Source organism: Neoarius graeffei, chromosome 6, assembly GCF_027579695.1.
Source record: "Neoarius graeffei isolate fNeoGra1 chromosome 6, fNeoGra1.pri, whole genome shotgun sequence".
Classification (NCBI taxonomy): domain Eukaryota; kingdom Metazoa; phylum Chordata; class Actinopteri; order Siluriformes; family Ariidae; genus Neoarius; species Neoarius graeffei.
In genome coordinates this window covers 60,986,677-61,001,818 of record NC_083574.1, presented here as the reverse complement: position 1 = coordinate 61,001,818, position 15,142 = coordinate 60,986,677, and the positions used below count along the sequence as shown (strand labels likewise).

The following is a 15,142-nucleotide window of genomic DNA, read 5'->3' as shown; positions in this document are numbered from 1 at the left end:
TATATAAATACTTCAGCATAATGCTTCAGAAGAGACATTGAATAAAATGACATTTATAATTGTATTTAAAACAGTGGAATGATCAATTTTTTGCCACAATCCCAACAGCACTAATCATAAAATTCTGTTTTTGATCATACTACATGCACATTTGCACTTGCAACACTGAAAAGACTTTGAATTAAAGAAGTACAGCCAGTGTTTGATATTTCAGTGAATAAAAATCAGACATGTAAAAAGAAACTGAATAAGTTTAACTCACATTTCATGGCACTAATTGGCAAGTTCAACTCCAAGCACAGGTCAACCATCACCGCTTCAGCACGGGTCACGTTCCGTGTCTTTTCATCCACAGATTTCGTAAAAAACTGCTGGATACCCCCAGATTTACTTTCCGCCTGACTCGCCATTTCAGCGTACTCCATATGTTTTTTTTGTAGTTGACATGCCGCGTGCAGTCATCGCGACCACTATGAGTGATGTTAATGTCAGTTCTACACAGTTTGCAGTGCGCGTATCCATTGCCCTTTTGACTGGGTGTAATGCACGGCCATTCTACCGTATCGAAAATAGCGCGAACAAATGTGCGGAATCTGCGCATGTCACACACAGCATGTGCGGAATCTGCGCATGTCACACACAGCATGTGTGGTTGTCGTAAAAATAAATAGCCGTGAATCGTGCATGGATTGAAAAAGTCGCTTGGACATTTAAAAACAACTCACTGGAATTTTTTAAGACTTTATAATAATTCCGTACAGAATAACACTGTTTGCCGTAACATCGTATTTATGTAACTTTTCCGTACAAAATACGGCCAATCCGTACTAGTAGGCATCTCTGTAGCTATGCCATTTCTTTGTACTGTATATTGTTGTAGTCACAACGGTACTCGTGACTGTGGCACATTCCAATTTTTTCAAATTCTGTCCGTGATTCAGAAAGAGGGCAAGGAAACTCTGAGGCTCAGTACGGAGAGGAGACGAGCACGGCTGAACAACATCGGCAGGGCTGATCGAACAGAAGCTAAAACCAAAACAGCTCGTGTTTGCGGTCATCATTTTATCTCACTTGAGATTCAAAAGCTCTCTTGATAATATCATGGAAGAATTTTATTTCGTGTTGCTAGAATTTTGCTATAAATATGAGCGTTCTCTTGTTGTGGTTCACTCCGTCGCTGTTGTAATTTTAACACGTGTATTACCATTTCGCTTCTAGGAGCGCCAGCAAAATTTATACAATAGAAACAATCCAGACTGGGAACCCACTCAGAAAACGGGCTGCGTTTTGTCCAAGGTCAGACTTGATTCTTTGGCAGCCAAACCAGATAGAATGCGATATCTGGGTACTTGATGGTCAGTAGAAGCGTCTTATCGTCAGAAAAGTCCAACTTATTTAAATAATATGGGTCAAAACCACACATATCTATCTTCTCTTTGTATCGAATCTTCGCTCGATTGTTCGAATTGTGGTAATAGTGAGAAAATTCAGCGTTGTTTACAGACACGCTTTCAGCCGCTGCCGTCCTAGTTGCTTTGTATATCCACCATCATGGCGGACGCTCATGACGTAGCACATTCTGATCACCTGGTTACAAGCCATCTACAATAAAATGGGGGAAAGCCAGCGAAATACCTAGCAAAAACTTCACACCCGATTAAAGGTGTAAGCCAGTTGGCCACCACAGCCAGAGGCTATTGGCTTTGAAAGCTGCGTGTGTACACAAGTGTTCTGTGTCAACAGACACTGCCACTTTGTCAGGCATCATACATCTGAATAGAACACTAGTGAAGAGTCACTTGACGCATACGACAAGCTGCTTTACTTTTTCACCCTTCGGTGTCCTTTAGCACAATGGCTCTTTCCAAAATTGATGGAAACCTACTCAAATTGTAGAGTAATGAGTTCAAGGGGGCAGATTTTTCACCATCACTCCAAATATGGTGACTGCCCTACACGTGTTGAGGGATCTTAATTAATGGCTACCACTGCTCAAATGCAGATGGAGTGAAGCTCTTCATGAAACCACCACAATTACTCACACTGTCAGGTGTTTGAGTTAAAGGCAGGGCTTGAAATGAAGACCGCAGCTCACCAGGTACTGTAGATTGTCAGCATTCTTAACAACAACCCTAATCATGATAAATCAGTTACTGAAGAGGAATGAATGAATGAACGAACGAACAACGTACTCAACAGCACAGTGATGTGATAAGTAACGTCCAGGGTCCCTGGTCTGATCCTGAGCTCAGGTGTCTGTGTGGAGTGTCACATGTTCTTCACTTGCCTGGATGGCTAAATTTGCCTGAATTAGCAACACACACATACATATACACACACACGCAGTAAACTGCTGCTGATGGAAGTGTGTTGTTTTGGTTCAACAAGCCAGGAATCTATAGCGTCACACAAGAGGACTTATGTGGCTACAATTCTGCAACACTCATTCTTCACTGATAACAATGGTGCAAAGAGATTTGCAGTTGTTCATGGCTGCATGAATTCACACTTCAACATTTCCTGATGCATTCTGCTATCTGACATGCGATAGTAGCCCCTTTTACACAGCCTGTTCAAGGTGGGAATCTTACAGTATGCCTTTCATCCACCTCACGTTCTGTGTAAAACATCTCCGTAAAGAACAGGGGTTCCACGTTCTTTCGTCTTGGAATGATTGATAGTAACCGAGGTGGGATCGACGTCTGCGTAAAAAGGGACAACCAGCATTGTGGGACAGTGGTGTGACATTTTTGGCAATCTTCTATCCAAGAGCAGTGCGAATTCAAAGGTCTCCGTCTATCGCAATTAAGGTCATTCAACCTTTCTGCCTCAAGCTGCTTCCTACTTCTTCACTTTCTCCTCCAACATATTTCTGATCATATGTCTGTGAAGGTTCTCGGTTATCCAGATCATAGTAAACCATAGGTGCTAAAGAAGGCAACTGGACTTGCTTGAAATTCTTGAAGATGTTTCACATCTCATCCGAAAGGCTTCTTCAGTTTTGTCTGACTAGTGGGGAGTTCCAGGTATTCATCCTCTAGTGGACCAAAAGTATCCCTAAGAAGAGTTGTTGAGTCATCCTGTGGGTGTTCGGGTCACTAGAGGCCAGGTGTGAACAGTGTTAGCGGCCTAGAGAGTTGTTAGGGTGATCTATGGATCGTTGAATCTCTGCCATCATGTGAGTCATCGAAGTCAGCAGAGTCTCGGTGTGGATGTGTATTCAGTTTTCTGAGAAAAAACCTGGAACGACCATCGCTGAACAAAGGAAGTGGTCTTATGGCCCTTTTCCACTACCCTTTTTCAGCTCACTTCAGCCCGACACGGCTCGCGTTTCGACTACCTCAGAACAGCACGACTCGGCTCGCTTCAGCCCTACTCAGCTCCCAAAACTCGCATGGTTTTGGAGTGGGGCTGAAGCGAGCCAAACCGAGCCGAGTGGGGCTAGGGGCGTGAGGAGACACTCCCCTGTGCACTGATTGGTGAGGAGGAGTGTCCTCACATGCCCACACACGCCCCGCGAGCACGCTGGGATCTGTAAACACCGTAAACCCGGAAGAAGAATTACGAGAATTTCTGAAGCCTTATGCGCCTCGCCTCATCTATACGCTCTTGCCAGTATCTGTTGGCGTTGTCAGTGACAACAAGCCACAGCACCAAGACCAGCAACACTAACGACTCCATGTCCTCCATGTTTATTGTTTACTATCCGGGTCGTGAGATTACCGCTTAAAAGGTCACTGATGTCACTGTTTGCGCCGCCTAACGACATCACGTGACGTCCACCCAATGTGTCCACCCACTTCCAGCCAGCACGGTTCAGCGCGGTTGTAGTCGAAATGCAACTCCAACAGCCCCACTCAGCTCGACTCAGCCCAACTCAGCACGGCACGGCTCAGCCCAACTCAGCCGCGTTGGTAGTGGAAAAGCGGCACTAGACACCACTTATCAGCTACCTACAATGCAGTCCTTGGCACACTTCCCAGAAAACTGAATACACATCCACACCAAGACTCAGCTGACTTCAATGACTCACATGATGGCAGAGAGAGCCAATGTCCCACAGATCACCCTAACAACCCTCTAGGCTGCTAACACTGTTCACACCCAGCCTCTAGTGACCCTGACAACCTACAGGATGACTCAACAACTCTCCTTAGGGTTGCTTTTGGTCCACGAGAGGATAAATACCTGGAACTCCCCACTAGTCAGACAGAACTGAAGAAGCCTTTTGGATGAAAGGTGAAACATCTTCAAGGATTTCAAGCAAGTCCAGTTGCCTTTTTTTTATGCACCTATGGTTTCTGATCACACAACAACTTTGCTTGCATATGAAGAGTGGAATAAACATGCATGGCTAACAAAGGCACTTCACTCAGTTCACCCACTGTTACTGTTTGGAAAGCGAAGCTGGTATGCTCGGGGTATTCGCATTTCCGACACGTAGTATGTTATACGCGACCCTAGACACCAATGCTCCGTTGTATCCCATCATGCCTCTGGTTGTGGCTTGCCAGCATGCTATGTAAAAAAACACACACTGGTACTTTTTATGCCAGCTTTATTTGGTTTAGTATAAAACAACCAAAGCCATAATACTGAGGGATCATCTTTACAGCAATACTGTGGGATATGTATATAATAAGGTTTAGAAACAAACACACAAAACTACAGTGCCACTGCGATCAGTCTGGGGTTCAGAGCTCTGGAGTCCATCATAGCTCTGCTACATGGTAAACTAATCTGGAATCAAAGAACCTCTACTTTTAGTCTTTCCTGAGAGAAAATATCTCTTTGTCAATAACCGAAAGATATTTTTGAGACCTCTTTCGATTAAAATAAATTGCTGCTTCCTGCACAGGTCAGACAAGGGCTTCATCACACCACTCAAATAGCAGCATAGCTTTCCAAGAAAGGAATTTATGGGATTAAGTGTCCAGCTGGTGGCTGGTTTAATCAATGTTAGAGGTAAGGTGCCACAAACTGGCTCATGACCTTTGACATCACGAACCCTAGGCATTAAGCAAGCAGACAGTGCCGATAGGGTGTGACGGCTTTACCTCAGCAGTCAGTTAGATAATGGTATGGTGTTATTCTGTGTGTCTGCCAGGTGTACTGTCCTCACCAGATAGCAATCATAACTTTTGTTTGGAGATCTGGTAATTAAACCTTTATTCATGCTTATCCAGTTGGCTACCAAATCCTTTCTGCGCATGATCGGCTCACAGGGCTTTAGGCATTTGATTTCGAAATTGTATAAATTAGTACAAGTGTTTGATGGCATTTGTATTATACAAGATTGTATCTGGGTAAAGAATGACAAGCAGATAGAAACTTAAGGTCCAGTTGTGGCCTAAAGATACCACATTACATGTTCAGTCATTGCCGTCACGGTGACTCAGAACACAGACCATGCTTGGTAGGTCTTTATGTAAACATGCATTGTTCAGAACAGGTGATCATATCATCTGTATTTAAAACAAAACAAAAAACCTTCTGTGTTATGGATTGGTATTCCAGTGCTGCTGAATTCTTGAAATATTTTCGGAAGAGTTTCTGTTCGAGAATGGATCTGGATGTAACGTAACTTCATATTAATTCACTCATTCTAATACATCATTCCAATAGTAAGAGCTCATTAGCAGGGACTTGCGTCATATGTTTTAGATCTGTTGTTCAATAAACACAAAAAGATGTAGTCATTGAGATGGTGAAGCTTCCTGTTAGAGACGTTTATTTAAAAGCTATGCACGGCCTTTCGATTTCATAAAATCGGTAAAATTTAGTTGTCATTGTGATATATGTTTATTTCTGTAATATCTTAAAAAAAAAAAAAAACACCCAGGCCATTCTGTGGCTGGGAAGTTATTTAATTTGAGCAAATAACGTGCATGAAATAGCTTGCTTCATGCAGTCAAGCAGACAGAGGAACTCCGTGTGTGCATGCGCAGGTTTCTTCTTTTGGCTTTTACGGCAGCTGGCATCCAGTGTTGCATTACTGCCATCTACAGGTTTACCTTTGAGCATGCACTGACAGTTACATAATTCTGTCGCTAAACGAACAGCTGATCACACCGAGGTGCTCGCTGACCGTCGATATTTATTAGTTTGGTCCTGCGTTTCCTTTCCTTCGCAACATAACATCTTTTCTTCTCACTTTCCGTTACTGTAGTCGGTCTTTCACGTTTCATTCACGTCCTCCATTTTTCTCTCCAGTTTCAAATTTGTATCCCACAATGCCTTGTATGAACAGGAAAAGCCCATCACGTGATGGATGGCGTAGTATCTTGTATTGCATCATGGTGAAGCAGGAAAAAATAGCAGAGAATTTAGGGCCACGTGGCCCTAAATTCATTAATTGTTGTATAAAAAAAAAAAAAAACAGAATAAAATTGGAAGTCTGATTAGAACTCTGTAGCTTTCGGCCCACAAAACAAAAATTATTGGGTTTCGGGGAAAATTCTTCTTATGACCTAAACTTGAAAAATCTGAAAAGCAGTCTACCTTTAACTTTTATGGAAGGAGTCTCAGGTGTCAGCGCTTTCTAACGGTCAGTAAGTTTTTAGTTGGAAACCTGGAAGAGTCTTCAGGAAAAAGCAGTTTGTGCTTTCAGGTTTCTTGGCAACATGACAAGCTGCATTTGTCTTTTTAACTTCAAGTGAAAGGGAAAAAAAAGAGGCTGGTGAAGGGATGACCGTTTATAACTGCTGTAATGTAAGTGATAACAGAAACTAACTTGCCTTTTAGCTGTTCCATAACATTTAGTAGCACCGTCAACAGCTAAAAAGTGTCTTAGCAATAAGCAACTTCTCATTTTTGATTCCAATTTTCACTGTTTCAGGGTTAAAACTCCACTTTTGGGTGGTAAGGCCACACCAATTCGATTAGTTGGTTCTCGGAATCACCGCTTGAAGAAAATGCAAAATGAAAAAAAAAAATCTAAATCAAACTCCCGCAGAAACAGAAAAGGTCACATGACGTCGAAAACCAATCAAATCGCCCCTTTCACTTTCGTTAAAGACTTGTGAAGTAGCCTACTCCTGGTCAAATCTTTTTTTCTGTGCATTGTAGGTGTTCAATTGACTGTAATTCAATCGTTTATTTAGCCTATCTGTTTACTGGTTTGCCTGTATTGTTTGGTCTATTTCCACCGCTAATTTTACCATCAGAGCATTTTTTTATTTTTATTTCGCCCACTCGCTTCATATTTTTCCTGAAAAAATCTGAGAACCAACTAATTAAATTGGTGTGGCCTAACCTGTCTTCATATTGGACTGTATCGTGCCATCCTGTTGTGGATTACTTTCCATTAAAGAATGGGCCTGTTGTGTTATTCCTTACTTATCCAGGACAGCTGCTGTTTTACTGTAAACATGCGACTTGTATATAGAGCATAAAAATGACCTGGACATCAAATAAGATTAAGAACTCTCATTCTCTCTAGCCGCTTTATCCTGTTCTACAGGGTCGCAGGCAAGCTGGAGCCTATCCCAGCTGACTACGGGCGAAAGGCGGGGTACACCCTGGACAAGTCGCCAGGTCATCACAGGGCTGACACATAGACACAGACAACCATTCACACTCACATTCACACCTACGGTCAATTTAGAGTCACCAGTTAACCTAACCTGCATGTCTTTGGACTGTGGGGGAAACCGGAGAACCCGGAGGAAACCCGCGGACACGGGGAGAACATGCAAACTCCACACAGAAAGGCCCTCGCCGGCCACGGGGCTCAAACCTGGACCTTCTTGCTGTGAGGCGACAGCGCTAACCACTACACCACCATGCCGCCCAGATTAAGAACTGAAATCAACAATTTATATGGATTCGTTACACACTTCTGTGAGAATTGACTGTAAATTAATTGGCAGTTGAATTCAACCAGAAGAAAATAGCTTTCAACATGTATTTAAAAGAAAAAAAACACCGAAATTCCCAGCTCACAAGGCTGCCTGTAGTTGGTTAAGAGAGTAGGCACAATGCCAGCACAGTACTATAGCACATTTTCAACTAGCTTTGTCCTCATTAAATCTATATTTAGGCTGAATCCCAAATGGCCTTATACTGCTTGTATAAGTGCATTACAATGCATCAAATAATGTCATATTTCCCCGTGCATGTTTACTAAGCACGTCTTTCGCAATCCGTTCCTTCTGGGACAGAAAGGATACGTCTGAACATTGTCAGTCTTAACACTCGTCGTTTTAAAGATTAAAATATAGACTCTGAATCTGCTTCAAAAGTAAGTTACATTATTCACAACGGATAATGACATTAACTACTAGAGCAGCGGCTACAATTATCGACAGTCCATAATTATCGACACCTTTTCAGATTTACCAATAAAAAACAATTTTACAAAAGGGGAGTTTCAGTTACAACAGTTATTATTGCAATTCGAGGAAAACACGGACGTTATCATCACAGGGAAGCATGGTGGAAAGATCATGGATATGTTTTTACTTCTCAAATTCACAGATATTTCATGAAATCCTTCTCGAAACCTACTTTCTTACTCTTTCATTTGACAGTCGCCATTTTGTATCTAAACGCGCGTTTGAGAATCATGTGAGGTGTCGATAATAGTGATCACTTTCACTAGTGTCCACCATTATCGACACCCTGTGGAATTAAGGGACGTTTACAACTGTTATGGATCGAGCTTTGTGTAACAGTGTTGAAGTAGATGGAGTACTTTAAGAAAAATAATAAAAGTGCTGTGATTTATAAGAATTTTTTTCTGATTCATAACAGAATGGAATGCTTATAGAGTATTTGGAATCCTTTTGCAATAAATAGAATTCGACCAGAATTAAATTCCTAGCATTGAAAAAATTACATGCTTGAAATATTCAGATTTTTCTCTTACATTCAGAATTTTTTTTTTTGCAGTTTGTTGTAAATATTATTCACAACACATATTATAATATCAGTAGACATTTTATATTTTGGTTCGAGGAATGACATGCGACCTTTGACCTGCATTTTCATGTGGTTACAATGTCAGTTGCCTGTTGATATTTATTGTTAAACTACAAAACTAGAAATTAATACAAACAATGACAAATGATGAACAAAATGTGATCTATGAAAAATAGTGGGTAGAAAATGGAACAAAAAGATTTTCTGACACAGGTTAAACATCAGTTAATTTGTTTACAAACATTAGGTTTACTTCAGGGCGGCACGGTGGTGTAGTGGTTAGCGCTGTCACCTCACAGCAAGAAGGTCCGGGTTCGAGCCCCGTGGCCGGCGAGGGCCTTTCTGTGCGGAGTTTGCATGTTCTCCGTGTGGGTTTCCTCCGGGTGCTCCGGTTTCCCCCACAGTCCAAAGACATGCAGGTTAGGTTAACTGGTGACTCTAAATTGACCGTAGGTGTGAATGTGAGTGTGAATGGTTGTCTGTGTCCATGTGTCAGCCCTGTGATGACCTGGCAACTTGTCCAGGGTGTACCCCGCCTTTCGCCCGTAGTCAGCTGGGATAGGCTCCAGCTTGCCTGCGACCCTGTAGAACAGGGTAAAGCGGCTAGAGATAATGAGATGAGATGAGATGAGGTTTACTTCATTTACGTAAGCACCGACATTGATATTTATATAAAAGATATTTTGTACTAAATATAAGTCTATGGAAAACAAATTTTAGATAAAAACTATGTTTTGTTAACTTAATACCACATACCGATTATTATTATTATTTTTTTTTAATAAATAATCAGCTGGGTGTTGATAATTGTGGAACGGTGTCGATAACTGTGGACAAAGGTGTTGATAATTGTGGAACGGTGTCACGTGATCTGATACACTAAGTAATTGGGAATCAACTCTCTTATTTTTTCCCAGTGGAAGTCTGAGTAATTATTCATGCACAATTTACGTATTGAAACACTCTTCTACTTTTGCAATGGCTAAAAGATGGTTAAGGTGTCGATAATTGTAGCTGCCGCTCTACTAGTCAAGAAATCAAAAAGTCTATTCCACTTTTTTGTTCATGGGCATGGAATGAGTGGGCGTGGCCTGACAGCATGGTTTGGAGTGTCTTCAGTACACAAATGGATTCCTGCAGTGTCTATTAAACCAGTGTTTCTCAGTCCTCGTCCTGAAGCCTGCACATCCTTCCATCGAGTCTTACTCCAAACCAAACGCGCCTCATTGAAGTTAGCATGATTAACATGCTCTTGATTAAATCAGGTGTGCTTGGCTAATCAGAAGTAACCCGGTCAGTAGGCAGAGCAGGGAAAGATGGTAAACGTGCAGAGCAGGGGCTCAGGAGCACGACTGAGAACCAGTGATCGAAACTTTACCATGAAATCTCACAAAACAAACATTCAGTTCGACATAAAAACGTTTGACTAATTGCTGAGGTTACTGACTGATAACTGATGAAGATGTGATAAATTAAGGCACGTGATATTAACGACCATTTTGGAGGTCATTCACTCGGTATTTTTGTTGTTCTTGACCATTTTCCATCTCCCTATGCGTTGGCAATGGTTTGTCCCGTGAATACAAGTTGATAAGATTTATGTGTGTGCGCGCAAGCGTTAGCTTTAGTACACTTACTTTGCGCTCCTTGTCCCCGTACTCCAGACCAAGGGTATCCATGGCACGGACAATGGCAGCCAAAGACTGGATGGTGTTGCTATACACCACAGGCTTATACTGCTTCACGTCATCTCCAGAGAAGCCATCTTCATGGATAATCCTGCATACACACACACACACACACACACACATTAGAGAAAGTATACATTCCAGGAGAGACATGCATATAGCACTGCTTCATTTCTTTTGCCAGCGTTTGCAAAGACGCAAAGATGACGAATTAAATTTTTTTTTTTAAAAAGACAGGATTATGGCAGGGCGGCACGGTGGTGTAGTGGTTAGCGCTGTCGCCTCACAGCAAGAAGGTCCAGGTTCGAGCCCCGTGGCCGGCGAGGGCCTTTCTGTGTGGAGTTTGCATGTTCTCCCCGTGTCCGCGTGGGTTTCCTCCGGGTGCTCCGGTTTCCCCCACAGTCCAAAGACATGCAGGTTAGGTTAACTGGTGACTCTAAATTGACTGTAGGTGTGAATGTGAGCGTGAATGGTTGTCTGTGTCTATGTGTCAGCCCTGTGATGACCTGGCGACTTGTCCAGGGTGTACCCTGCCTTTCGCCCGTAGTCAGCTGGGATAGGCTCCAGCTTGCCTGCGACCCTGTAGAAGGATAAAGCGGCTACAGATAATGAGATGAGATGAGGATTATGGCAACAAAAACAGGGTTGGTGTGCATGAACAACCCAGTCATATACAAAATCCATTTGCAAACCCCATTGTGTCTTTCTAATAAGTATAGAATATAATAAACGGTACTGACTACAGCATTCACTAAATAAATGGTCTCAAACACAGTATTAATGATGTTAACTTATTATCAAGTTACACATGAACAAGATGAATATGAGTAACAGGAGCGGATATTAGCCTGAAATCCGGGATCTGTATCCGACCGAATTAGTCATATTCTCGAATCTGATCCACTGACGCATTTTATAGCATGAACGAATGCGATTTTGAGTCATGACACAACTCTGGCACGTGAACACAGGACCCAAACGGTCTTGGAGGTCCTACATCTTAAAACCTATCCCCAACATGATGACGGAAGCTTGCAGGGAACCATCTCGATTACTAAGTGGGAGTCAGCACCAGAGTAATCAACAGATACTCAGAACTCAAAATAAGAAAACCTATGAGCAGTGAATCACTATGGCGACATTCATATTACGGTACCAAGCCTGAAGCGACTCAAACTGGAGTCTGTGTCTTCATGTGACAGATGTGATGTTTTCAGGGCTATGTGGACACGGAAATCCGATCTTCGAATCAGATTCGAGTCGGCCACTTTCATACTTGGTCCTAGATTTGTATCGGATTCATTTAATTTGTCACATAGTGACAGGGGAAGAATACAGGGCAGAGCGCCAATTGATTTTCAACCCCCAAGGCACAGATTTTCACACCGGATGCCCTTCTTGGCACAATCCTCCCAGGGACAGGCCTGGGCGAACCCAGTCGCTGGGTATTTTTACCTAATCTGGATGTCTGAACCGTGGGGGAAACCGGAGCACCTGGAGAAGATGCAAACACCATACAAAGACCCCCGTCAGCCATGGAGTTTGAACCCGGAACCTCAAGGGTTCTTTAATATATAGATTTAGGCACTGCCTAAAAGCAGAGCTCCCATCTGTTTCTGGGTTGTAGAATTTTCTTATAATCATAGCCAGCCTCTTTTGTTTTATTTCTTTACCGTTATAGTTACTATACTGTTTCCTTATGTTGTATAAAACATACACAGAAAGAGAATAACTCTGGCCTGATTCAGGTCATGTACGCACAGGACCGAAACCATCTGAAAACAACTCGATGGGTTACAAACTACTCAGCTGTTGGGTTTCCTGTGGTGGCACGCACACACAGGACTGAAACCATCAGAAAACAACTCGATGGGTTTCTTTATGTATCCACGTTCTATGTCTATAGGGCCCCGCTCTGCTATTATCCCCGGAGGGCTATTAGATGCACAGCCAGCAGTTAAAAAAAAATTAAAAATACAAACATGAAACCTTCTTGCTATGAGGCAACAATGCTAACCACTACACCAACGCACCACCCATCCTTGTGGCTTTTTGCTGATAAGCATGCACCAAGTGCAATCATCAGCTACAGCACCATTAGCTGCAGCACAGCAAAACAACAATTGAAGAGAGCTGCAATAACTGCAAAAAGAACCACCGTTTTTTTTCCTCCCTCATCCTGATAAACTGTTTGCAGTCCTCCAGAGCAAAACGCGATGCGTACGTTAGCTCCTGGTGCGTCCATTTTGTCGGTTCTAATACCATGAGTTCTCACAAATATGACTTTTTTGCTGTTGGTGATGCGGCTGACTCGTGCAAAAATAGATCAACGTGTGCATGCGTGCCCTTTCAGAGCACTCGCATTACAGTTAGATACAGGTTAGTTGTAATTATGAAATGTCAACACTCATGACAGACAAATCCAATCTGATAGGGGAAAAAGGGAAAAAAACAGAATTGAACAATGTGGCTTATGAACACAGCTCAATAGTACAGCTTGTATCAGAACTGCTTGACATGCATGGACTGGTCATGTTAGTTCCACTTTTAGCTTTAATGGCATGAAAAAAGTTAAGAGAATTAAAGGGGAACTGAAGTCATTTTTAAACTTGGTTTATCAGTGTTCTCCACGGACGCTTTTAAAGTGGCACACCGCCACGTTATAATTCTGGCCTGTGACCCTTCCCTTGGCCAAAAAAATAAAAAATAAATTAAAATAAAAATGAAAAATATGTAACTTCATCAGTATACACCAAATAAATCGTCAAGTATTTACTTTATTATAATTTTGTAGTTTTCTCGTGTAGGCGAGAGCTGCATTTTCCCGTTGCTTCACTGTGGTTGTTTACGACAGGACTTCCGGGTTCCTGGGACAAAGGACCTGAACTACGGAGGCCGGGGTGGCTTTGTAGTACCAGTCTCGGGCACGCGCACCAGCTCGTGAATGGATTGGAGTGGTTTCACCCAATTAACATTATGTGTATTGTAAAAAATGTACGCATTTATTGTAATTGGGTATTTTGTTTATGCATGGAAGTTCATTTATTTTTCATACACAGAAAAAAATATAATTAATTCAAGGATGCGCAACAGGCGCATCAGTCTCGACTGAAATGCCAAATGAGTCTCACACTGACAATAAAGATGATATGTACAGTAAGAATGTCTCATCTCATCTCATTTATCCTTCTACAGGGTCGCAGGGAAGCTGGAGCCTATCCCAGCTGACTATGGGCGAAAGGTGGGGTACACCCTGGACAAGTTGCCAGGTCATCACAGGGCTGACACATAGACACAGACAACCATTCACACTCACACCTACGGTCAATTTAGAGTCACCAGTTAACCTAACCTGCATGTCTTTGGACTGTGGGGGAAACCGGAGCACCCGGAGGAAACCCACGCGGACAACATGCAAACTCCGCACAGAAAGGCCCTCGCCGGCCCCGGGGCTCGAACCCAGGACCTTCTTGCTGTGAGGCGACAGCGCTAACCACTACACCACCGTGCCGCCACAGTAAGAATGTGTTAATTTTTTTGTAAAATGATTTTAACAATGATTTAGCATTTCCTATCCATTTACTGGCCAGTTTCACTGTCAAAAAAGCCCAAAGTCCATCAGCTTCTGGGGGATTTCATCCCCCTGGCCCCCCACCGGGGTTCCGACCCCCACACCACCTTTTAATTTTGAAAAGTGGAGAACCCTGTGCTTTATTTCTTAATTAACGTGTTATTCAATGACCTTTCGGTTTCAGTAACCTTATATCGTGACTCGTATTGGCAACTAATTGCAATTAAATATTATACTTATCAGCCTGTTCGGTTTGTAGCCGTGTTGAATTTAGTCCGTTTGGTCCACAGCAGGCGTCGCTTATCCGCGCGACCTTCACAAGATTTATGCGAGACTTCGAACCGTGAAGCGTCAGCCAGGTGTCAGTGCCGCCATTTTGAAAACTGTTTTCCAAACGAAATATTGCACAAAAACGAGTTTAAATGACGATTACTGCCTACTTTTTTCAAACTTTCCTGATTGCTATCAAAACAAACAAAACTTCTGGCTTGATTACGTCAGCATTCGAAAGAGGGCGCGCGCATCTTTTGACAACGTCGGCAGATGTTGATCACTTTGATTTCCGCTGTACCTTTTACTTCCGTCCTACGATGTCTCGCACAGGTCTCGACGAATCTCGTTTACGGCCATTGCTTTGACATATGGACTGATGTATTACATAGCATGACCTGGCGACTTGTCCAGGGTGTACCCCGCCTTTCGCCCGTAGTCAGCTGGGATAGGCTCCAGCTTGCCTGCGACCCTGTAGAACAGGATAAAGCGGCTAGAGATAATGAGATGAGATATTCTCATCTCATCTCATTATCTCTAGCCGCTTTATCCTTCTACAGGGTCGCAGGCAAGCTGGAGCCTATCCCAGCTGACTACGGGCGAAAGGCGGGGTACACTCTGGACAAGTCGCCAGATCATCGCAGGGCTGACACACAGAGACAAACAACCATTCACACTCACACCTACGGTC

General features: G+C 42.8%; 1 protein-coding gene across 2 annotated transcripts in view; it reads right to left on the bottom strand.

Annotated features, from left to right (window-relative positions):
* gnao1a (guanine nucleotide binding protein (G protein), alpha activating activity polypeptide O, a) overlaps positions 1-15,142 on the bottom strand; it is a 189,594-nt gene that overhangs the window by 132,180 nt on the left and 42,272 nt on the right. For both annotated transcript variants that reach the window (XM_060923965.1, XM_060923964.1), the window contains exon 3: positions 10,560-10,701. In XM_060923965.1, the coding sequence (XP_060779948.1) occupies positions 10,560-10,701 (142 nt within the window). The remainder of the gene's footprint in view (positions 1-10,559; positions 10,702-15,142) is intronic.